We start from the raw sequence: 24,598 nt of genomic DNA, 5'->3' as shown, positions 1-24,598 counted from the left end.
TGCCATTTTGTCATGGAATCTACCTAGGTAACGTCTTGCATTTGTTTATATGACCCGACAGCTGCTAAGAAATCAAACCCCTATATTATTTGTTAACTTGCTCTTTTCATTTTCCAAACCATTCAGATAAACTTCCCTCATTCCCTACATAATAGAAAGTCTACAAGAAAAGTTAGAAGCCTCGCCAAATGTTCCCTGACATAAGACGAGGTTAAATATGCATTGCATCCCACTCAGTAATTGTTTTTGTCTTTAATCCTGAGAAAATATATCAATCATGAAAGACCCTCAAATCAAAATCACATCTAATGCATTCTCCTTAACTCCTCCACAATCCGCTTAACTTTCTCAACCGTAACATCCGCAACCCCACCTGCCACAACCAACCCCACAATCTCCTCTTGCAATGCCGTCTCACAGGCCCAAAACCGCTCAATAAGTTCCCCATCGACAAAACGATATGGCTCCTCAGCTTGACGCACTGCGTTCTTGAACGCACGGAACTTGTTAAATGGCATGGCACCAGGGGTCACCACCAGTCCAGCCATAGCAGATTGCAGGCGCATGAGAAGGTCTTGGTATGCAGGGTTAATGAGACCAAAGAGGTAGATGGAACCTTCGACCTATGATTTTTGTTAAAAGATTAAAAATAAGAAAAGCTATAAAGTGGGGGGAGATTAGAGAAAAGAGAAAGTTTAAAAAAAAAGGACAAAACACACTGTTCCCAAAAAAGCCTTTGGCGAAATAACTGCCTCTCTAGGTCCCGTCGCAGGCAACGACCCTTGGATGCTAACAGGCCTGATCCGATTGACCATCTCCCCAAGCAAAATCTCACTCGTAACTTCCAACCGCCTCTTATCATCATCCGTCACGCCATTGACATTTCGATTGAGAACTACAAGGTTCCCCTCCGCATCGCTCTCTAGGAACATATTTTCCGCAATAGGTGCCACAGCAGTGCTCCAAAGAGTCTGGAAATGGCGAGCTACCTCAGTAAGACTGTCTGGCTGGTCGTTCTCTCCTTGTTTGAATTCGATGATGGAGACGCTTTTCATGAGATCTGCTACCGCGATGAGGTTTCCTGTTACTGCAATGTCAATGGGGGCGGTAGAAGTGCGGTAGCTGGCGGTTTTATTAAGGGTATAGTCGGAGAGCTCTCCTTTGGCGATTGAGTAGATTACGACCTGAGGGAGTATCTGTTAGTCATATATTTCCTGTTTCCTTTCTTGATCATCGTTTGGTAGAAGGGTTCGACGAACTGTCTTCATAAGGGCAGCAACAATCTTATCCTGCACCACAGCCAGGGCCCTACATGCCCCTTTAACAGGCAGTTCCGCCACCTTTGCCAACTGCCTAGATCCCGTCACTTCAAACGCCAATATCCGTCCCCGTATGGACCCCTCACCGACGTCATCCAGATACGACGTGCCAACAACAAATATATCTTTGAAGGACTCATTCCCATCACTGTCTTTTCCTTCCGGGAACTGCGCCTGAATGACACTCTCCACAAGTTCATCCGGACGCAGACTATAATCATCCAACTCCCTAAACATAATCTCATCAGCTAACATGAAGCGACTCGTAATAACCTCGGCCCCGTTCTCCAGCGTGCGCTTAATAGTACCAATCCCAAATGCCTTCTCAGCCGCAGAATACGCAACCCGCCGGACCGTTTCGTCGATCTCGAGCGTGTGGATCTGCGTCGTCCGCTCCGAATCCACATGGGCTATTTTCAATTCTGTTGGGGTGGCCAAAGCGATGGAGCCCGGGTACGCTTCGGAGTTAAAGTGGCAGATGCGCGAGGCCTGATCAGAGTGGACTGCGGAGTATATGATGCGGCCCTCTGTCGCGTAGATCAAGCTAGGCTGTTCACAGGTTGCAAAGATATTATACAAACCATCCCCCCGTGGAAGCTTCTTGAACGACGGTTGCTCGGAGCCCAGAACCAGTTTGCTCATTTTTTTTAACGTGAATTCGTCCGCATTGAATGAGAAGGAGAATACTCTTCCGTCGGCCATAGAGACAAAAAGGGTTGCGGGTTGATTAGGGAGGACTTCTGCGACAAGCACTGAGCGTGGAAAAGCTTCACCCGGCTCGCCCACCGACGTGCTGTGGCGGATGGTCATGTCTTCCAGGTTCATTACAACAACTTCAGCCGTTTGTGGCAGGCAGAGAATACAGTAGGTGGCCGGGGAGGAGGTGACTGTGACACCAGATACCTGTGTATCGTCACCGAAATCCTTCTTCCCAGCAAGCTTAACTTCCCCTTGAATATCGAAACACATGAGCACCTGACCCCCAACCACTAAAACAAGGTGATCATCATTTGACGAAGCCGCCGTGATTGCCTTCTGAGAGGGAGGAGACCAGTTCCACAGCAGCATCCCGTCATCCAGATCCGCCACGCGAACATTGCGTTCCGTAACTTGCAAAATACGACCATTGGGCAAATTCGCTGCAAGTAACGTACTCTCGGCAAGTCCCAGGCCCATAAATTCGTCTTTTTCCTCCACCTCTCCATCCTGCGTGAAATGAAAGACCCTAGTCTCATCCACAAATGAAACCAACAAGGTATCTGAAAATCCCTCCTGACACGCCACCCGCAGTGCCCAGAGGTCCGTAATGTGCTCCATAGCCCCCAATACACCCACCTCCTCCATACCAACTCCACTCCTAACACTTCGCAAACTACCATCATCAAACGCTCCTGAACCCGTAACAATCCGCGCCTGGCCGGATGAAAAATCATGCGTCTGATTCTCCCCAGCCCGCCCACCTAGATCCATAATTGTAAAATCCAGAATTGGCGCAATATTCGAAAATGTCTGTATGATTTCAAATGAACCCTCAGTGATGCGGATGAGCTGCGAGTCGCCTTGATGAGAACCGATAAATGTCACTCCGCCGCCAAGATATACAAGGACGGAGGCCCTGGGTATGTTGCCTAGCAGGTCGAGTTTCCAGCTCTGCACAGCATTGTCCTCGTCAAGGATGAGCATAAGAAAGAACAGCCGGCCGTAGTCATCCGCCAACAGCCATCGCTGGCCATCGACCTGTTCCCAAGCGACGAAAATGGTGGCTTCATCGAGGGGTAAGGAGATGCATTCATTTGTTGCATCGTCGAGGTACCGGATCGAGGTTTCGCCCAGGACTAGGAGACCGCCTGTATATAAATCATCAGTCAACGTAGGATGCACCTAGCGCCAACAATGCTATCAAAGGAGCAGCAAAAAAAAAAAAAAAAAAAAAAAAAAAAAACCTTACCCAACGGAGCCGGCACGGGTATCAAAAAGCTCGCTCCCATCTCCAACTCCTCCTTCAGCAAATCCAGCGCTTTGAATACTGCAATACATCCAGTATCTTGCCAAGCCCCGCCGCCAGTCCCAATCCCCATCCCACCATATGTAAACTCCAACTCTCTCACCTTCAATCTGACCTGCCCCATCGTATCCTCGTACAAAAACGCCATCCTTGGTAACATATCTGCCTGAGTATGCAAAAACGCAGAAGACCGCACCAACAACTCATCCACACGTGCCTGGCAGGGTTCCCCCAGCTCCACCTCACCAGCAGCATTAGTATTACCGATATGACTACTATCATGTTGATTCTGTGCTGTCACAGCTCTCTTGCCATACTTCCGCCCGCTCTGCCTCGCCGTCCGTTGCGGCTGGCCAATGGGGATAACTGTAATGATTCCTTCATATAGCTCGAGGGTGATAAATTTGCCTGAAGGGTCGATGAGGCAGCGGTCCCCGAGCTGGGACTCCCGGGAAGAAGGGTCGGCAAGGTCGACATATTTGCGCTCGGTGCGGAGCTGGGAGGTGACCGGGTTCCAGGAGACGGTGAAATAGGTGGCACGGTCTGTGCCGATGAAGAGGACGTCTGTTTGGGGGAGGAAGAGGGGTTGTTGGATTTGTGGAGGTGATTGTGTTTGTGTTTGTGGTTGCTGCTGCTGCTGCTGTTGCTGTTGCTGTTGCTGTTGTTGTTGTTGTATTGGGGGTCTGGAGAGCTTTGCTAGCGTGGTAACTTTTCCATAGATAGCTTTTGAATATTGGAGGGAGAGGCCTTCAGGGGTTTGGGAGTAGAATTCGAGGCGATTGGATTTGCTGGGGGGCAAGTGGATAGTGTATGTAATGCTTAGTTACGTGAAACTGTATATGGAGTATTTTACGCAGGGTCGGGGGGGAGGAATGGCGTGGGACTCACGCAACAACCAGGCAGTCCTCCCCTGGGTTCAAGAACTGGAGCTTCAGGGCATGACGGATGCTGCTGGCGTGGTGGATGGGAACCACATATGCCATCTTGAGGACCTGAACTCTACGATTGCGCAGTCAATGAGACGTGTCTGTGGGGAAGGTAGTGATTCAGGGTCCACGGCAGTGGCTGTAGCCTGTAGTGTTAGAAACAAAAATAGTAAACGAGTGATTATACCTTCGCAGCCACCCCAGTCACAAATTGCTCCATGCATTCAATATCCTAAAGACCCGGAAAGTGTTCGAGCAGCACCAACAGACCGCTGGGTGTTTCGGGGGGTGGTGAGTTGAAGATGGTTTGAAGTGAAGCAGGGGCAGTTTGATGTTGTTAGTTATGTCATGATGCAAACTGCGGAGAACTGGCTTGGCTCATCCCAACTTGGACCGATTGGAGACAAAATATCCGCGGAGTTAACCATCCTATGTAAAATACAATGGATACGATAAACATGAGAGATAATCGGGCAACTTAATATCAATATCAGAAATATCATACATCTATTTTACATATTCCATGTGCAATTGGATCATCTTATTTGGTATCTTATTCCAGCAAAGAAGATATCCCAATGAACAGCAAGCGAACATATCAACAAGAAATACAAAGTAAACCAACCCCTCCCCCCCAACTTATCTAGATTTCTCCTGAAGATACTGATACACAACTGAGAAGTCCTTCCCCGCATGCGCCCCATCCGTCTCCTCATAAACCTCCTGTGCCTTCTCAGCAAGCATCAACGGCGTCCCGGCCTCCCGCGCCGCCTCAACAGCCAACCGTAAATCCTTCTTCATCAACCCAATCCCAAAGCCACCCTTGTATTCCCTTGACGCTGGAGCCGTCTCCACAACCCCCGGTACAGGATTGTTCACCTCACTCGACCACGATCGACCAGTCGAGGAATTAATCATCTGTCCCAGCGTCTTCGCATCTAGTCCCCAGCGGATTCCCAAATTCATCGCCTCAGCCGTCGCAATGTTTTGAATGGCTAGCAGGTAATTGTTGGCTAGTTTCCCCGAGAGGCCCGCGCCCTGTTCGCCCAGGTGCCACACCTTCTTGCCCATAAAGAGTAAGGTGTTTTCGGCGCGCTGGGCGAGGCCGGGAACCTTAGAGGAGGCTCCTAGCATGAAGGTGAGGGTGCCGGCAGAAGCACCGACGACGCCTCCGGACATGGGCGCGTCGACGAACTTGCCGGCGCCCGTGCTGTGGACTGCATTTGCGACTTCGCGGGATGAGGCTGGGTCGATGGTTGAGCAGTCGATGAAAAGGCGTTCTTTGCCCTGGGGAAGTTTGGGTAGGCCGTCTTTTAGGATGTGGTGGAAGACGTCTTTGACGTGGCGGGGTTCGGGGAGGCTGGTTATGATTGTTTCCTGGGGTGTATGTTAGACTTTTTCTAAAAATGATGTGTGGAGGTCTAAATGAGAGCAATAGAGAAGTGACTCTCGATGCGTGGCATTTAATTAAGGGAGGATGGTCCAGGAGAGCAGAATGTATCAATGTGTTTGAATCAACAATGCTCAGTGGATGAATATGAATGCAAATGTTGAAATGATACATGAACATATATATCATCATGTCATATATGCACATCATTCCTTACCGATTCCCTTGCCAGCTGTTGAGGGCTAGCCGCAACCTCGACCTTCAGACCACGGGCTGCTTCTTGGACGAATTGCTGGGTGACTTTGGGATTGGAGTCGCATATGATGAGAGTGTCGGACTCGGGAATTTTAGAGCGCAGATTCCTAGCCATTGGGAATCCTAGAGGGAAGATAATAATAATAGCACAGAAGTTTGTTAGTTCGCTGGTAAATTTTGAGGCATCTGGAATCGCGGGAATGCAGAGTTGGCAGAAGTTGCTGGGGAACGACAAAAAGCGCCAGAAAGTAAAACAGCAACGGCATTTTCTAAATGAGACTGTAGAGACATGTACAATTATGTCTCGTGGAGGAATAGGAATAATTGAAAAGGGATCCAAGCTTACCCATCTGTCCCAGCCCGATAAAACCCCAAGTCGCATTTGTGGGTCGACTTGTGGAGAAAGCTCGCTGTGCGGCGTGAAGAGTACAAGCAGATGCAAGCACCCTTCTCAGAGGGGTCTTCAACACGGATGCGCTCATACTGAGAATTGTGATAGCTGATGGAGCGGGTCAGAGCAACGAGTGGAAATGCAAGAGGGGGAGCAGAAGAGAGAAGAAATGAAGGGCCGCGGAGGAACGGGAGAGGATAAGTTAACCGTCAAAGATAACTTAGCTATTAACTCCGAGCTCGTTAGTTAAACCAAGAACAGATCAATTATTTAAACCAACTCAACAGTTGTAAAATTAAACAATGACTGCGCCTACAATAAATAGTTGGCTTTCCACATTATCCGTAGTTATCAAGATGTGGCTGGGCCCTTCAGCACCCCGCACCACTGATCCACTGCTTATGATTTAACCAACGCCAACTACAAATAATATTCAATCCCCGGCTTAAACCGCAAAGTGGGGCTTGGTGATTGGATAGTTGCATTTGTGGCGGGAGAGCATGAAGGCGCAATAACCAGCGACGGGAGATCAAAACGATGGTCACAGATGAGATAGATATACAAAGTTGGTGATTTAATTATCGAGAAGTCGATCTTGCAGCTCAACTTTTTCCCCCAATGAACATCTCCAATAACTTAATTCGACTCCGCCAAAACCAATGATTGGATGCTGTTTTCTGGAGTGCGGAGAGGTGCCGATGCAGTTTATTTATATATAGAGTTAGTTATTCCTCGCAACCACAGAAATGCGCTTTATCTCAACCCAGAAACCAGATGGAGAAACTGAGGTGGATATTCATGATGTATCTTCATCAGTTCGACGATAACCGGACTTCGATAACAAATGGCTACATTTTCTCCAGTTATCATCCGCTTCAGCCTCACCATCTCCGTGGCCCGCTTTATTACGGGTCATCGCCATTAGTTATGCCCCTCACTAATACTTAGTTGAAGCCTTAATATGCCACAGAGTGCCGGAGTAGGTACGTGCAAAAACAAACACTGAAGCTTTCCAACATGGTGCTTCATCACCGTGAAGTGGTCATGTCAATCATCTGGACTCAAAAGAGCGCCCCGCAAAGATGACATGTGCCCTCTGCAACGGGTTCCAGGGGAGATGGAGCATTGCGAGCATGTTGGCAGACCCCAGCCCGCGGCATATGAACAGACACCATATCGTCCCCAGGTTCACCTGGAACGAATTGAAAGTGTCCGCCAGCTCGTGCTACTGCTGCCAAGTTCTTGTGTCTGGATGTCTCGGGTGTTTCCAGCAGCACAGCATCCAAGTCTCAGATATCCTCCGGGGCACCTTAAGTTTCCACTATCCGAGCACCAATTACGATACAGAGAAACAGGACGCGAGCAAGAATTTGATATTTCTCCTGAACAACGGTCGCCGTTTTGAAATCCAATTCTTTTGCACAGATGACGATGATTGCCCCATCCCAGATTCTTGGGATTACATCCCTGTCTCGAAACGAACTTCCCCGAGGACAGATTCTGATCAAGCGATGGTTGCCATCAAGAGCTGGATCTCTGCATGTATCGTCACCCACTTCACGCCTGAAAGCTTCTGCGACACACCAGATAACCCGCAATTGCCCACAAGGGTAGTTGACGTCGGCCTTGACGACGGGGTTGTGAAGCTCCTTGAATCAAAGGGCGCAAGGTCCAAGTACATCTGCCTCAGCCATTGCTGGGGGCTTGCCCAAATTATCACCACCACTAAATCAAATCTCGTCCAACACAAAAAGTCCATACCCTGGAACCTGCTCTCCAAAACATTCCGCGACGCTATCTCCCTCACAAGAAGTCTCGGTTTCAGGTATATTTGGATAGACTCCCTCTGCATCATCCAAGATGACGCACGAGATTGGGACGTGGAGTCCGCCCAGATGGCCTCCATCTACACAAACGGCCACCTAACCATTGCTGCCACCAGATCTCCCAATGGTGCTGGCGGTCTCTACAGCCAAACACCCGATTTTGAAGTCGCCGGCACCACACCAGACGGAAAAGCAGAGCCTTACCGTCTCTTCTTCCGTGAACGCATCGACCATCACATTGACATGGACGTCGTCATCCCGGACGCCGATGACGCCGCCACGGGAAACCCAACAGCAATCCACTACCCCCTCCTGACACGCGCATGGGTCTACCAAGAACGAATGCTCTCCACACGCATTCTCCACTTCGGCAGATACGAGCTCTTCTTCGAGTGCCGCTCCTGTGTCCACTGCGAGTGTGACGGGATCGAATTCAACGGATCTTCTCCTGAAACGCCCATCCCTCTGTTTAAAATCGAGCACGCGGAGGCACTACAGGATTATGTGAGTGACTGGGCGGAGCAGTTCCGTGACCAGGTCGTTTATCAGGGCGCTAGCCTGTGGCGTACCATGGTAAGCTGCTATACGGCGCTGCTCCTGACCAAATCGAAAGATCGCCTGCCGGCCATCAGTGGTATTGCTAAGGATCTCGCGGCACGGCGTAAGTCAAGGTACCTGGCGGGCTTGTGGGAGGAGACGCTGAATGACGACCTGCTTTGGATTGTGCCGTCGCGATCGCGGTATAAAAAGGCCAGACCCTATCCGCGCAACGCACCGACTTGGTCATGGGCCAGCGTCGAGACCTACATTCATTATTGGGATGGGGTGTTGTTTACCAGTCTTGAAGAGGAGAAGGGGGAGCTGAGGGAACGGTTGCCGTATACGCATTTCAGTAAGATAAAGAAGTGCGAGATAACCTGGTCGGCTGTAGATGAGTTTGGGTCTATTTCTGGTGGGTTTTTGACGATTTCAGGACTTGTGGTGGAGGGCGTGCTTGAACGGGAGGTCGAATTGTTGCAGGGAGAAGGGGAGAGTATTGTGCACTATGTATCTCTTCCAAGTCGCCACTTGCGGTTAGAGATGAAAGCGGATTATCTACTTGATCATGATGGGCCGGGTCAGACACGACCTGGGGCCAAGGTGTTGTGTATGCGCATGAGTGTTTTGCAGGAGGGATCGACAGATCATTTGATATCGCTCGTCTTAAAGGAGTCGTCAGAGACTCGCGGTTGTTTTGAACGGATTGGAACTGTAGTTCTCGCAAAAAAGCCATCTCCAATAGATCCCGTTGGAGAAATATTCCAGAAAGCTGGAGAACAGACTGTAACCATTGTCTAAAAAGGTTATTAGTATTTTAGTACACCGGCCAATGGCATCCTGAATAGCTAATAGAGGTATCATCATATATTAGACTTAATTAAATATGTAGTTTTATCACAATGATTAGCCAAATCTATCAGCAGCCATCAAAAACGACTCAACAACACAACAACGGCGGGAGCCACCTAAAGGGGTCGGGTTTCGAAAGAAAGCGAAGAGCGTAATGCAGACACAGAACACGCACGCACAAGATGATATGAAATAAACCATAGAGGACAAAAAACTTCAGTTTTGTTTCTTTGCCCTGAAAGAGTTGAAGAATTTGCCCAATTGAAGTATCCCATGTGCTCCGAAAACTCCAAAGCCCAACACCAACACACACACACACACACACACACACACACACACATGCCAATCATTACCAAACTGTGTGATAAAAAATGCATATGGAAATGGAAATTATGGGACACCAGATAAAAACGCTTGTTAAGATGATGGATGGATAAGGCAGGATATAAAGTGATTGCATCATGGCACGAAGAGAAATAAAAATGGAGAATAAATATATGTAAGCAGAGAGGACTAAATGGGGAATGTGGTGGGGAGGAATGAAAAATCTATCTAGAGATCAAGGGTATCTTAGAAACAAAGCAGGACGAGCAGAAGATGTAGTAAATGACGAGAGAAAGTTACTATGAGGGGGCGGGAAGGAACGGCTAGATTTCGGAAAAATATGATTACTAGAGAATGTAAATTGTCCGGGAATTATGGACCTGGAGAAGCCGGCCCACTTGCAACGCCGCTGTTGTTAGACACAGAAGAACCAGCCGCAGGGCTTGTAAGATACTCCGCCGGAACTCTCGGTACCCTCGGCGAGCTGGAGGTTTGGGCAAACGCGCGATGCTGAGCTCTTAACAGATCCCGATGGCGCTCCTTTTCTTTCGTGGAGGAAGCTCCACCGGTCAAGCGACGGACGCTGCTGCGGATAACAGACTCGAGCGAAAAGGGGCCCTCGTTACCATGACCCGGAGATGTGGTTGGGCCAGACGATGGTTGGTTGAGAATGAAACGCTCATCGGAGTCAGATAACGCGTCCTCAAGCTCGTCATCGGATAGGAAAGGGAGCCCAGAATTTCCAAACGAAGGCATCAGCATTTGGTGGCTGGTGGGGTATGTATTTGCGGGTGACGTGACGGATCGTGTGTGCATGGAAATTCGAGAGTGTGGTAGGGTGGATGTTACGCTTAATGGTGAGGTATGCATCCCGCTAGGGTCAGAGCGTCCGGTGGTGGTTGGTCGGGATTCAGCGAGGCCATTGTGAAATGAGGAGTATGAGGCGGTTCGAGCTAGAGACTTGCGCAGGAGAGGAGCTGTTTGTTGATCGTATAGATTCGCACTGGCGTCGTGGAAGTCACTTATATAATTACGTAGTGCAATACCTGAGATTGAATTTGAAAGCGGCGGAGCCGCGTCGGATTCATCGAAGAAATCATCAAGGCTATCTAATTTCTGTAGGAGGTCACCCATGTTTCCGTCATGTTGTGTATCGATTGACTTCATCGTGTCAGCACGCAGACCTGGGAAATACGGATCATTATATTCATCTGCGTGGAATTCCATTTCAGGGGATGTTGTGGTTTGCTCCGATCCATCAGCTTCTGCACAGGTGTAGAAAACAGCATGGACATTATTCCTCGTTAGGCTTGACTGTGCAGCAGGAACTGGGATAGACCATCCGGTCCGCTCAGGTATTCCGTACAAACTCTGAATGCGCTCAAACTCCTTGCGTATCGCCCGAGATGAAGATGACGAAGCCATACTCATCCTTAGATGGTGACGCTCCATCGGGTTTCCAGAAACAGTCATGATGTGGTCCATCACTTCGAGGGCTTGGGGACACAAGTCGGTGTGTAATAGCCGAAGTAGTGGAGATATGAGATCAGGCCCATAGCACGCTATTTCGGGGCGACGCATGTCCATTTCCGCAATTATTGCGCATAAAATTTTCATGATCTTAATACGAAACCAGGCAGTTGTATTTGTCAATAGCCCCATGAGGAAGACAAGGGTTTGTACATCATGTGCAGGGAAATAATATGATCGAATGGCTGCCACAGCGTCTACCAGTAGGTCCTGACCTCGAGTATAATGGCCACTTGAGAATCCAAATAGGCAATCAGAAAGATGGGTATATCCATTGTTCTCAGAGCCGGAGGCAAGGAGTCTGGCACGCTCCACGACCTCCTTAGACCTTTCAGACAGGTCGAACTGGTGAAGCAGCCCTGGGAGATTTGCCAGGATCGCAAAGAGCAATCGGGAACTATCGCCAACCAGCTCATTATTGGGAAGGGCGGTAAGCCGATGCAGGACGGTCAAAGTCCTATCCAGCAATTCGTCAGACTTAAGGCCCTTGTATATCAACACCTGGATGCCTTCAAAATCACCTTCCCACTTTGGCGGTTTACTTTCTCTGAGTTTCGCTAACACAACCGGATCACGCATGTCCACCTTGTCCAGATACTTTTCTAGCATGCCAACACTTTCCATAAACTCGCGTTCATGAATCGTGTTGAGACATGCACAAGTTGTCCAAAAGAGCTGCGGGTAACGAAGCAAATCCTGCGGGGCAAGCGAACTGATGATGATCTTCAGGGTTGTTAGAATTTCCATCGAGAAAGTCTGATAATCGGTCTCCTCCTCTGCAATTGTATTGGACAGTCGTGCGAGCATATCAGCTAGCATTCTCGAGTCAAGTGAGGTAGAAATGCACCTAAAGACCTGAAATGACCGACATGCAAGATGCCGAACTGGGCATGAAGTAGCCCAGTTCAAAGCCTCTTTAGCCCACACATCATTCACCGATTCGTAGGCAGCAGAGAAGAAGTTGGCGACATCTTGCGTCACCCGATGCATGGAAGCGGGCACTCGACTAGGGTCCTGGTCATCGTCATTGCCATTATTATCCTCATACTCCCAGACAACGGTGGCGTCACCTTGACGGATACATTCAACAAAATCTTCGATAGATTGCCTCATATCATCAGGGGAATCGCTAATTTTCGAAGCAACGAGCTCATGGATTAAATGGACAAGCATCTCACGGGCCTCCTCTTGCACCGTGAGCGTGTAATGATCCCAGAAAATAAGCGCAACATGGAGCAATTTCACCACGTCATCAAGCCCGAGGGTAACAGGAGATACCATCAGATCAACTAGGAAAATGAGAGAAACTTGGCCCAACGAATAGCCAGCCTAGGTAAAGTGTTAGACGTAGAATTAAAGCAAAATGGAGAAGTTCATGGCCTACCTGCTTGTTGCCTACCGGCAAAACAGTCCCGAGATCGGCAACATATGGCAAGCCCTTCAAATCAGGAGGCGGTGGCATTGGTTCTCTTCTCTCCTGAACCATGTTTTTAGGCACGACTTGCATCAAGAAAAACTCAATGACTTTAGAACCCGCCAGGGTTGTAGACAAGAAAACAACAATCTGTTTGGCATAGTCCACGAAATTTTGTTCCTTACGTTCCAAACACAGGTTGATGATAAAATCCAGAACGAGTTGCACATTGCCCCCGTGGGGTCCTGTTGCAAGAGCTTGCCAGAGAGCTTGGACTTCGTTGGGGAGAACGGTGCTTGAGCGAATCGTGATCTCGAAGAGATTTGCAAGGAGCATGTAAGACTTGGCTGTAGGCCCGCCGTTTGGATCCACTTGGAGTTCGATTGCCTGGATCCACGGAAGGATTGCGGCCACCATGTTACGTTGAGTGTCCGGCTGTATGTTCTTGAAATGCAGCGAGAATTCAGAAAATATCGTGAATGCGAGGTCAGTATGCTGTTGTGCTAGCCGTTTTGAAGTCTCAAATTGAGCTAGCTTGTAAACAGCAGTTGTTTTATCGGATATACTGATGTCGAAGTCCTGGATCCTGGAGTTCTTCTGCTGACGTTCTTCAAGAGTGCGTAAGAGGCGTGCAGACTTCATCCGTATTTCTCGCTTGGCGTTGCCTAGGGTGAAAAGAACAGCCCCGAGAATTCTCCAGAATGCCAACGGATAATCTGTATGCTCGATTAAAACCTGAGCAACAACCTCAAAATAACTTTCTAACGCCTTCGGACTTTCAGATAGATAGCACATTTCTATCGACTGCTCCAGAAGGTATGGAAACTCCTTATTGTGAATGATCAAGTTTTTCAGAGCTCGTCGGGCGATGGCGTGTAGTTTGTCACTAACGGTGTTCAGAATAATATCAATCCAGGACAACATACGTCGCACATCGAACTGGAGAGTGGCTTTGCTCTCTGTCATAATCTTGATAGGTCCACCACAAAGAGAGGCCATAGCACTTAAAGCGGCTGTTCTCAAATTCCTCTTCTCAATTTCCAACGCAGCGGTACTTCGAACCTCCCACGGTTCTCGTTGTCGAGCCAGCGCAAGCTTCCTCATATTTTCCTCTCGCATAGCGATCTGTGACTGGTTCGGTGAATAACCACACCAATCTTCCATGAGGGAAAATGCGGATTTCCTTGACTCGAATGACATCCAGCGGGAAGGGTCCTTGGATCTATTGATGCCTTCGAATAGTTCCTCCAGCAATCCACAATAATGGAACCTCAGCTTTTGAAACTCTAAGTCATTCTGCACCTCCACATCACTAAGGAAAATCCTCAGATCCTTTGTGTACGTAACGAGATTATTGAGAATCCAGTCGTCGTTATACACCTCAGGCTCCTTCAGAAAGTGCGATGTCACCTTGTAAACATTGGTAACTTCAGTTCTCAGCCTATCTGTCTTTCTGTTTCGTCGCGGGCTACTTGGAGTGCGATTGTGAGATCCGATCCGTACCCGCGCCTCTTCATTGCATGTTGTAACTGCATACTGTAGAGACTCTAGTAATGTCCGATACAGGTGTTTATTGATTGAGCCAAGGGCGACGACGATGGCATTGCGAATGGAGTCAGGACCTGCTGACAGTAGGGGTATGACAGTAGCAAACAATGCTCGAGCAGAACCAATCTTATCCGGGGGATGTTGACTCGCCTTCGACATCTTCCGCGCATGCTGGGCATTGGCAAGTTGACTCTGAGACTGTGCCCCCGCAGTGTTGATAGTAGTGCAAGCCATAATGAGGTACAATTTCCACTGTTCAACCAATATGTCTGGCGAATTGCTGCTACGGTGTCCCGGTCGACCGTGAGCCATATCAAGAGCTGCATACTGTCCCGGTTGAAAATGTTCAGCAAGAGCAGCAATGCTGTTGTGCATTTGAACTAGTCTAGCACAAACAATTTCGCGGCCCAGGGTCACGGCAAATGGGCAAGTGTCGAAACTGATACGGATGAGATTGGGAAACACTTTCGACCACAGAGTGGAGTCGTAGGAAACCTCGCTGCTGCAGATCTCAATGAGAGTATTTTGTGGCCCATTTTTCTGCTTTCCCTTTTGAAGTCGACTTCTTTCAGCAACAGTAAGCAGTTCATCCTTCAGATCCAGCACCTTATGCGACTCGCCTTCCAAAATATGAATGATCCGTGAGATGTCCTTGCCGGTCTTGCCCAGGGCACTGTCGAATTCGGTAATCAATCTCAGGACTGTGATTGCGAAAGCACGAACTCGTCTAGACTGCGAACAGAGGAAGAAAAGTCCGTGGGATTCGACCTCCTCCACATGAGCCATAACAGCCGACAAGTCTAGGTGCAATCCTCTGCTCCCCCCACCTTTGTCCGATGGCTCTGCACTTGCCTCTCTGCTCCGTTGCCTGATCTCTTCGATCCAGATCTGGATTAATTCGACGTACAGTTTCAAAGTCGATTCAATGTGGCCAGGGCCAAGCATTCCCTCATCCGACATAGTCGAGTACCTAGCGTCAAAGTTGAAAATAAACCGGGCGAACCCAATGGCAACATGCTGCGCATGGGACTGACGAGCAATAGATTTGAGAGATTCAGCCGATGAGGTAGCGATATTGCACTGTACGTGTGCAGTCCCCGTGCACAGCAAATTAATCAAAGAGTTGAAGGGAATATGATCGGAAAGGCACCGAGGAAGAGCTTGGACAGCGACATGGAGCAAATCATAAAAGGCCTGCTTTTGGTCAACACCGTTTGAGTGATCGTCCCTTCTTCCAAAGCTGAAAGCATCCGCGATCGGAGTTTTGGGTGTTACTCCGCCGAACTTTTCATCCAGAGCTGCCTGACCACCAAAAGTATTATCGCATAAAATCGTGATGTTGCCCAGTATTTCACAGAAGTGGTAGTAAAATTTACGATAATTCTCGCTCAATTTAGCAGTGTTTACTGGTCGCGAAATATCTTCTTGTCGCTTATTTTTTTTGTTTGGATGTAAGTTGTCTGCTGTTCGCGGATCCGCGGAGGGAAATGAGGGAAACGGGCGGTCAGCAGCAGCGAAGTCTTGCGGAAATGGAGGCGGTTGGTGGCCACCGTTATCTAGGTCGGCCATTATTGCTAGAAATGAACGAATTCCAATCACCATTTTTTCGGGTTCCATATGCTCAATCTTCAACTCTTTGCCAGACATGATAAGTTCCGAATTAACGAGCGGAAATATTATGCCTCTAAAGCACATATCAGGATGCTTATATCCAACCATCCGAATGAGCTGGGTCAGTGGTTCTGCCACCGCTGGCTCAGTGGTAAGATACGTCCTCCTACCACCTGGAAGTGCAATGCGAATGATTTCATCAATTTTTCTAAGGGGACTATTAAGGGAATCAGGGTAACGGAAAAGATAGTTCCAAAGCAATCTGCAGATCGCTTGGAGGGCTGTCCCTCTGGTGGGACGGTCCTTGAGTTTTGGCGGGAGGCTGGTAATCACAGACATCCACTGGCTATTGAAAGTTTCTTTAGGCGAGGCACAAAGAAGTAATGTATAAAGGGGAAAGGCACTGCTCCAGTGTCTAGGCTTCGTAATAATTTGAGATAACCGTGGAAAGAGGAGATCCAAAAAATCTTTCCACTTAGGTGATGTCAGGTCGCAGGAGACGTTGGCAGCGATAGGGAGGAGGAAAGCTTCAAGAATTTGGCAATATGCCTGTTTCAGATTCTGGCCGTGTGAACCCACGAATAATCTCGCCACAGCTTGTAGAAAATCACAGGACCTATTCCAAGCATCCTCTGGGAAGGTCCGTATCTTTAGATGCCTCATTCCAAATACAAGCAGCTCCGCTTTTGTCTCCAAGTCCCTTGCTGATGACAGTCGCGAGTCCTCCATTTGATATTGGCTCAGTTCCGCAAGAAATCTATTTGTAACGCTGGGAAAATTGGACTCGCTCATGATTCCCAAGAGTTGACCGTAAACGCGCCAATTCGCCATTCGGAGGGGGGATGCTGCAATTTGGTCCGGATCAACTGTCTTCAATTGACCGAAAACAATGTCTTCAAGTCGATCAGCCATTTCGGTCGTGATAGCTTGCAATGTACTCTGGTTGAAAATCTCGATCAGGACCCGACACACGAGGTACACTGAAACTGTCGCACGACGTTCAGCCAGCAGAATATCTTCTTGACGTGATACGGATGAAATATGTGAATTGTTCGGTAGAGCGTTGGGATTTTGGGTTTCAGGCCCGGCCTGTGTAGGTTCTGTATTCCGGCGCACAAGGCCAGGAACAGGAAGGGACAGTTGCTTTGTGTGGCTGGCAGAGTGTTTCGCTGCAGAGGCAGCCTCCCCTTTCGTCTTTCTCCATACCATGATAGTGTCGATTAATGGTTTTGGCTTCTGCTTTGCAATGTGGCCTAGAGCTGAAATGAGTTGATCAAAAGTTGGATCCGCACCTGGACCGCATACCTGTTCCACTGGTGTATCGAAGTCACCGATGCACATGATGCATCGGTTGATTTTTTCATCTGCCTGGCCGACAAAAGAATTGAATAAATGATGAAGAGCATATTCTCCAACAGTCTTTGCCTCCTGAGACTGTTTGACAGAATGTGACGGATGATGAGAATGATCTCGCCGTGACTTCCCGCTTGAAGCTCCTTTCCGCTGTGTTGGGGTGTCACTAGACATTCCAGCTCCGTGGCTATCCTGTATAGTTGCTAGAGACAATGACTGTATCTGGCAAGTTATAGGTGCGCCACTGCCCGCATATCCCGAAGAATATTCAACAAGGTCCCGCTTTCCGTTCAAAGTGGAGTCGTTGAGGTGGCTTAGCTCAAATGCCATGGAGGCAATCTCTTCGGGGCCTAAAAGGCTGGCAATGGCGGAGGAAGTTCCAAAACTTGCATTCCTAGAATGTTGGATGTTTCCGTGGACAATGGAGGCCTGGCGATGGTGTCCGTAGGAGTTTGATGGTCGTCGCTCAAGCACTTCACCTTCTAGACTCGCGGCTGATCGCGCACCAGCTGATTCGGGGCTTTTCGAGTGCGACCGAGTCCGCAGCCGTGACTTAGGTTGTAGCGATTGAAGGGAAACGGGAGAGGGATCGGAAGGTCTCCCGCGGGTAGAAGAAGGGTCTCTGATATGGGATATCATATGGGGAGGGTTTCTCGACACCAGACGATCCGACGAGGAGGAATGAAGGTTTGGTTGGGAGCTGGTCATCATGGGATCATTTAGTCTGTAGGGAAACGACTGACCGCCACCATTGGGTAGAACTAGGTGAGGACTAGCTGCAGAATTGTTAGAGATAGCGAAAATAAGCGTTTCACGATAAGGGAGAAGTTTGGGGAAGGGCGCAGAAAAATCTTGAATCATCCTGATCATACAGCAATGACACAGGGAGAGGAGGCATAGATCAGAAAGCAGTTGAGAGCTTATATCGCAAACTCCGGGGGTCAGGGTGCTTGCTTGGCAAAGGACCTTCGAAACTTACAGGTGTGCTGCATTTTCAACAGCCTCCTCTTGGAACGAGGAGAGGAGAGAAGGACAGGACGGTATCTCCTCGCATCGTCGATTTGCAGGCCATTCCAAGAACGAGGGATTTGTGCAGCCAGTTGGGATGGTAGTCTTGCTGAGATTAGGGGGGAGGGTCGTAAATAAGTAGAAGTTGTCTGAGGGTCGTTCCGAGGAGGTGGAGAAGGAGGTTTGGATATCGAAGCGCAGAACTCTTGGCTGCTGACTGACTAATAAGCAATTAGATAACTAACTAGTTAGTTAGTTAACTATTAACTAACTACTAACTAACTAGTTATCGAAGTTAGCTGGTTTGCCAGGGACCACATAACCAGCGGGAGCCAGCCACTGACAAACCAACACCCCAAGGGAGTTAGACACACCAACAACCATGGACCTGGCTACGCTACTCTGAAAGCATCCATCATCTTTGACATTCAGACATTGTTTAGATACTGGCTATTATTATTTATAGAAGAATTCTCTGTCAAGGCTCATGCATGCTCTTGTCATTTAACATTATTCTTATTCTTCTTGCAACAATGAAAGAAGAAACTTTGCTGTTGCTGTTGTCCAACTTGAATGTTCCTACATAACTCAACCACCACACAGTTCTCGAGATACGAAACAAAAACGACACCCACCCCCAGCGATTGGTGAGCTTGTGGGCTTCTTAAAACATCCACAAGTGTGATGGCTGTTTCTCTACCCGCCATCCCCCAAGTCCATCCCATACACTTTCACAATCACAAGCTCACTCATGTTCTTGGAGCTAAAACAGGTAAGTTTTCTGAAATTCAGCCCCGTCTGCACAGAGCGAGAACTTCCTCGATCTAAGCGCTGGCATCTATGTGGCAAAAATCCAATGCAGTTGATTTCTTGAAAAGCGCCTGGAAACAGCGAATGACCATCTCCGGCAACATCATCCGCTAATTGAGAACCACTACTGGACCACACGCCTTTGGCCAGTCCGCTGCTTTCTTCTCAACAGGAGTCCATAAACAGTGTTTGAAATTCCACCGGAGACACGAGGAAAATGAATCGTTGAAACCCCTGGCGCCTTTTACAATCATTATCCAATGTGGGTTTATCCTCCATATCACCATGAAGCTACAGCAAATCGCAAGGTCAAACAGTTATGTTTCTCCCAGACAGTCGTCATGCATATTTATCATTGTTTGCTATTTCAAGGCACATGACTTGAAACTGCGGGGTCTGAAAAACAAAACGAAAGAACGATATCTAGATATTAAACAAGACATCTGTACTTTGTTTTCATACAGTTATGCACCAGGACACTATTAATTATATTCATCCCTGCAATTACTTTACCGGTTAATAACCCGCAAGAGCCAATTCTCAGGCACGCAGTCTACAGTGCTCCATGATTAGCTAAAGATGGATCGACGGCGGGATATATGTATGTGAAGTGGTGGTATATAATTAAAGACCCTGCCATCTTAAGAATTCGAAGAAAAAAATTAAAATTAAAATTAAAATTAAAAAATAAAAGAAAAGAAAAGAAAAGAAGAAGAAGAAGAAGAAGATAATGCACTACCTGACAGCCATGGCATTGGTTGCTCAATCTAGGCGACAGAAAAGAAAAAAAAAAGGATGATGATGATAATGCACTACCTGACAGCCATGGTATTGGTTGCTCAAATTAGGCGAAATAACATGTTTTACATGCCCATCACTTTGAAAACGTTGGCATAGTTTGAAACAACACATGATGGAAAATTTTCTGGGATCCAGTCAGCAAAGGGGGTTAGTTTCTCAACCTCCACCATCATCTCCATAGAAAAATCCATGGTTCATAGAGCGCTTCAAGTCCCGACGTCACGGTGTAGCTATTGCAGTTTGCCGCTTAAACCAATCTTCCACCAATTCCATCTTCTCTTCCAGACCTTTGGTGTATTGAGGACTCAATCGCCCCCGTTGGAGGCCGGATCTCAAGGAACAAAGCAAAAGAATTTCGCCAATCCTCACTATCTCAAAGCTTTCAACATTGAGCTGGCTGGCTCCCTCACACCCCGCCTTCGACATGGTAAAATCGACGGATCGACGATCGGAAGATTCAGGTAACCACGGCACATTCATCAGGGTTCATTTTCTCTCTTTCAGCCGAGAAGCTCCCGCGGTGCTGTGGCTAAGAGCTCCCATGCATGTTGTAATACTGTAGCGGTGAGGGAACTGGCTTCATCATGGGCTTATTTGCGTCGCAATCACATGTTTTGTATCTGATTCCGGCGCGATGACCTTCCTCCTGGGTTTGTCCTTGGTCAAATTGTCATAGAGCGTATGACGCATGTCCGCGCTCACAACCACGATTCCATGCAGGAATATATATTTTGCCCACGGATGTTCCGTAGATCGGGACGAAACCGGCAAATTCCGTAAGAAAATACCCGCTCCCGGATTGGATATGACTCAGAACGGCGCGGAGTTGACGACACAACGGATCGCCGTTCATGTCTATCATCGTCGCCTGCATACTGCATACCTAGCTACCCAGCTCATCTTGACAGATCTTATTTAAAACAGCAGCCCCTGTGTCGAATGCAGGAACTGTGACTCCGGATATATCGATCGCTATTCCTCCTGTTTTCCCGCAAATAGAAATGGGTGCATCAATCGGGAATTTCTGTTCTTCCTGCCGAAGGATAGATGCCCTGCCAGCTGTAGATCGTGGATTGAAATGCCACGGGTTAAGCTGCTGTGAATGTTCAGGTTCTGCCGGTTACATCCTGGTTTCCAGGATTAAAAGCAGGTAACCAACTATATCTTATCAATCAAGATCTCCCCCCCCCCCCCCCCCCCCTTTTTTTTTTTTTTTTTTTTTTTTTTTTTTTTTTTTTTTTTTTTTCTCAGTTAGAGAGTTGTGTGGTGGATTAAATATACGTATCTCTTTGGGATGTCTTTTTTCTTTTCCTTTCCTCATTTAGAGATGCGGAATGAACCTAATAATATCTTCGATTTCTAATCGCCAGTTTTTTGGAACCAAGGCCTGTCAGCAAAATACAGCAGATCTCTCCGGGAGGTGAGATGATGTGCACACTTGTACAGAGCAGTTTACAATAATATATACATAGGGGGTGGATATTCAAAAATGAAATTATGGCACATGTCCAGTGTAGATGTTTAGGAGTTTTCTCCGGTGTAGGTGTGCATGGTTCTGCAAGGCCTCTCTGGGTTTGGTTGCATTGATGCAAATAGATAGATTATTCTGAGAATAATGAAGAATAAAAGGCAGAATAATAGTGACCTACAGTATAAACTAACTAGTACTAAGCAGTTAACTATAACTAGTTAGTTATCTAGGAGGGCCTTAAGATCTTAATAAGCTTTAACTTTGGCCGGGCCCGCTACCAGGACAGCTGAATGGAGGTCAAATATCAGTCTGCCTAAATTCATCCCTGTCGGATCCTATTACGATCATGATGCCCTTCGGAACTTGGACACATACATCCAAGGGATGATTAGCTCTTGATGAAAGATTTCAGACCGAGTACTCCGTTCTGTGTCCTCCGTTCTTCGTCCTGATGGATGGGTAACTATGATTGAACAGTGCAACAAGAGAAGAGGCAAACTGCGAACTGAACCAGCAGCAAACAGCAGCATTGAAAGGGGTATTCCCATACATACATAACTTTCCTCCAGAAATAATTCAATAAGAATAAGAATAAGATTGTATAACCTGTAGAGCTTTCTTACATGGGCTTGTCAGTTGGAACAGGCCACTTTTTAACCGTCGCCGTCAGCCGAATCCGAGCCAACGGGTTGAATCAACTCTCGCCTCTCACATCCACTCTCATCCACACACTCACTCTCATCCCTTCACTTGGTCTTCTTTTCCCTCTTTTCCTCATCAAGATTCAAGATACCGTGTCCATTTGGCCAAATATACACCCCCATTTGCTCACAGCCAGCCCCCACTCACGTAGTTAAGTGGTGTCGCCAATCTTCCCGCCGATTCCCGCTTCTCCCCCATAGGATTCCCTCACGGCACAAAACAAGCCAGCTAGGAATATTGGCTGCCTCCTGGCTTATTGTCCTTCTTTTTTCCTTTCTGTTTTACCGGTACGTTGTTCATTTTATGGTTTTATGCTCTTTGTTGTAAATCCTTCTCTTTTCAAATTTTCTTGGTTTGGTGTTCGGCTGACACTTCTCGTTGCTCAGGAACTCAACTCAAATCCGCGTGGTCTCTATTCGGCCTCCAACCTTTCTCAACCGCACCGCATCGCACACCTGTATTCGCTCCCCAACGGGCTATCGTCCACACTCTTTGCCATGACCCAGGTCGACACCTTGGACCTGGTGGTCCTGGTCGTAATTCTTGTGGGTAGCGTCGCCTATTTTACTAAGGGCTCTTTATGGGGTGTTGTTAAGGACTCCTATGCGACAGCTTATGCGAACGCAAATGGCGCAAAGGCCGGGGCATCAAGAGACATCATCGAGAAACTAGACGAGACTGGAAAAAATTGTGTGATCTTCTACGGTTCCCAGACCGGAACCGCGGAGGACTATGCCTCGCGGTTGGCCAAGGAGGGCTCCCAACGATTTGGCCTCAAAACCATGGTGGCCGATTTAGAAGATTATGATTACGAGAATCTCGACAAGTTCCCAGAGGATAAGGTCATGTTTTTTGTGCTCGCGACTTACGGTGAGGGTGAGCCCACGGATAACGCTGTGGATTTCTATCAGTTCATCACTTCAGACGACGTTTCGTTCGAAGGTGGTGGAACGCCTGACGATAAGCCTCTTTCCTCCATTAGATATGTCGCCTTTGGCCTGGGAAACAACACCTATGAGCATTACAACTCCATGGTGAGAAATGTCGATGCTACGATGAAGAAGCTCGGCGCCAAACGAATTGGGGAGGCTGGTGAAGGGGATGATGGTGCAGGTACCATGGAAGAGGATTATCTGGCCTGGAAAGAGCCCATGTGGAAAGCTCTGGTAGAGGAAATGGGGCTGGAGGAACGGGAAGCTGTTTACGAACCCGTATTCTCAGTTATCGAGGAACCGGAAACCTCCCCTGAAGCCGACCATGTCTATCTGGGCGAACCAAACCAGAATCACCTCCAGGGCCAGCAAAGAGGACCATACTTCGCGCACAACCCGTTTATCGCCCCTATCGTCGAGTCTCGTGAATTATTTACCATCAAGGACCGCAACTGCCTTCACATGGAGATTAATGTTGAGGGCAGCAACCTGTCTTACCAAACCGGCGACCACGTTGCCGTCTGGCCTACCAACCCTGGAGCGGAGGTAGACCGATTCGCATCCGTTTTCGGCATCGCAGACAAGCGTGACATGGTTATCACAATCAAAGCTCTAGACGTCACTGCAAAAGTCCCCTTCCCAACCCCTACCACTTACGACGCCGTCATGAGATATCACATGGAAATCTGCGGCCCCGTCTCCCGCCAATTCATGTCCTCTCTTGTCCCATTCGCCCCCGACGAGGCCTCTCGCACCGAAATGAAACGCCTAGGAAGTGACAAGGACTACTTCCAAGAAAAGATCGCCAGCCAATACATGAACATCGCCCAGGCACTACAATCCGTTACGCCGCTCCCATTTACCTCCGTCCCCTTCTCCCTGTTAATCGAAGGCATCCCCAAAATCCAACCGCGCTACTACTCCATCTCCTCCTCCTCCCTCGTCCAAAAGAACAAAATCAGCATCACCGTCGTTGTCGAATCCCTACGCATCCCCGGCGCAACTCACAACCTCAAGGGCGTCACAACAAACTACCTGCTCGCCTTGAAGCAGAAACAACACGGCGACCCCAATCCGGACCCGCACGGATTGACATATGCCATCAACGGGCCCAGAAACAAGTACGACGGCATCCACGTCCCCATCCACGTGCGGCATTCCAACTTTAAACTCCCCTCCGACCCAGCCAAGCCGGTCATTATGGTCGGGCCGGGAACGGGTGTTGCGCCGTTCCGCGGGTTTATACAGGAGCGCGCGGCGCAGGCGGAGAGGGGGGATAAGGTGGGGCCCACGATTTTGTTCTATGGATGTCGACGACGGGAGAAGGATTTCCTGTATAAAGATGAGTGGGATGTATGTATTTTGTTATTTTCTAGATCTCTTAACTTCCATACCTCTTATCATCCCACCCTCACCCCCGCCCCCACCATCTTCTATCCTTTCCTCCTCTTCTCACCCTTAAAACACTCTATATCTCTATCCTTGCTAACAACCACCACTGCTAAATTCCCTCATATCAGACCTTCGCCTCAAAACTCGGCTCAAGCCTGCAAATCATCACCGCCTTCTCGCGCGAAACCTCGCAAAAAGTCT

General features: G+C 48.3%; 5 protein-coding genes across 5 annotated transcripts in view; 2 read left to right on the top strand and 3 right to left on the bottom strand.

The window, feature by feature from the left end:
• Positions 1–305: 305 nt before the first annotated feature.
• On the bottom strand, positions 306–4,307 carry PADG_03467 (uncharacterized protein; the record flags this gene model as incomplete). The annotated part of the gene is made up of 5 exons (XM_010760576.1): positions 306–623; positions 720–1,184; positions 1,260–3,166; positions 3,268–4,112; positions 4,213–4,307. 5 exons carry the CDS (start codon positions 4,305–4,307, stop codon positions 306–308), a joined length of 3,630 nt encoding a protein of 1,209 aa, XP_010758878.1.
• Positions 4,308–4,889: 582 nt separating this feature from the next.
• PADG_03466 (3-hydroxyisobutyrate dehydrogenase) lies at positions 4,890–6,377 on the bottom strand (the record flags this gene model as incomplete). Its single annotated transcript, XM_010760575.1, has 3 exons — positions 4,890–5,627; positions 5,858–6,018; positions 6,242–6,377. The coding sequence occupies 3 exons, from the start codon at positions 6,375–6,377 to the stop codon at positions 4,890–4,892; spliced, it is 1,035 nt and encodes a 344-aa protein (XP_010758877.1).
• A 991-nt stretch (positions 6,378–7,368) lies between these two features.
• On the top strand, positions 7,369–9,450 carry PADG_03465 (uncharacterized protein; the record flags this gene model as incomplete). Its single annotated transcript, XM_010760112.1, has 1 exon — positions 7,369–9,450. One exon carries the CDS (start codon positions 7,369–7,371, stop codon positions 9,448–9,450), a length of 2,082 nt encoding a protein of 693 aa, XP_010758414.1.
• Positions 9,451–10,197: 747 nt separating this feature from the next.
• On the bottom strand, positions 10,198–18,142 carry PADG_03464 (uncharacterized protein; the record flags this gene model as incomplete). Its single annotated transcript, XM_010760111.1, has 2 exons — positions 10,198–12,684; positions 12,740–18,142. The coding sequence occupies 2 exons, from the start codon at positions 18,140–18,142 to the stop codon at positions 10,198–10,200; spliced, it is 7,890 nt and encodes a 2,629-aa protein (XP_010758413.1).
• Positions 18,143–22,570: 4,428 nt separating this feature from the next.
• Positions 22,571–24,598, top strand: part of PADG_11605 (NADPH-cytochrome P450 reductase) — a gene marked incomplete at both ends in the record, with an annotated part of 7,557 nt that continues 5,529 nt past the window's right edge. Inside the window, 2 exons of the mRNA XM_010760757.1 lie at positions 22,571–24,358; positions 24,526–24,594. Of these exons, the coding sequence (XP_010759059.1) occupies positions 22,571–24,358; positions 24,526–24,594 (1,857 nt within the window). The remainder of the gene's footprint in view (positions 24,359–24,525; positions 24,595–24,598) is intronic.

This window comes from Paracoccidioides brasiliensis, assembly GCF_000150735.1.
Source record: "Paracoccidioides brasiliensis Pb18 unplaced genomic scaffold supercont2.3, whole genome shotgun sequence".
Lineage (NCBI taxonomy): Eukaryota > Fungi > Ascomycota > Eurotiomycetes > Onygenales > Ajellomycetaceae > Paracoccidioides > Paracoccidioides brasiliensis.
The sequence above is the reverse complement of the archived record's forward strand: the minus strand, read 5'-3'. Positions and strand labels throughout refer to the sequence as shown.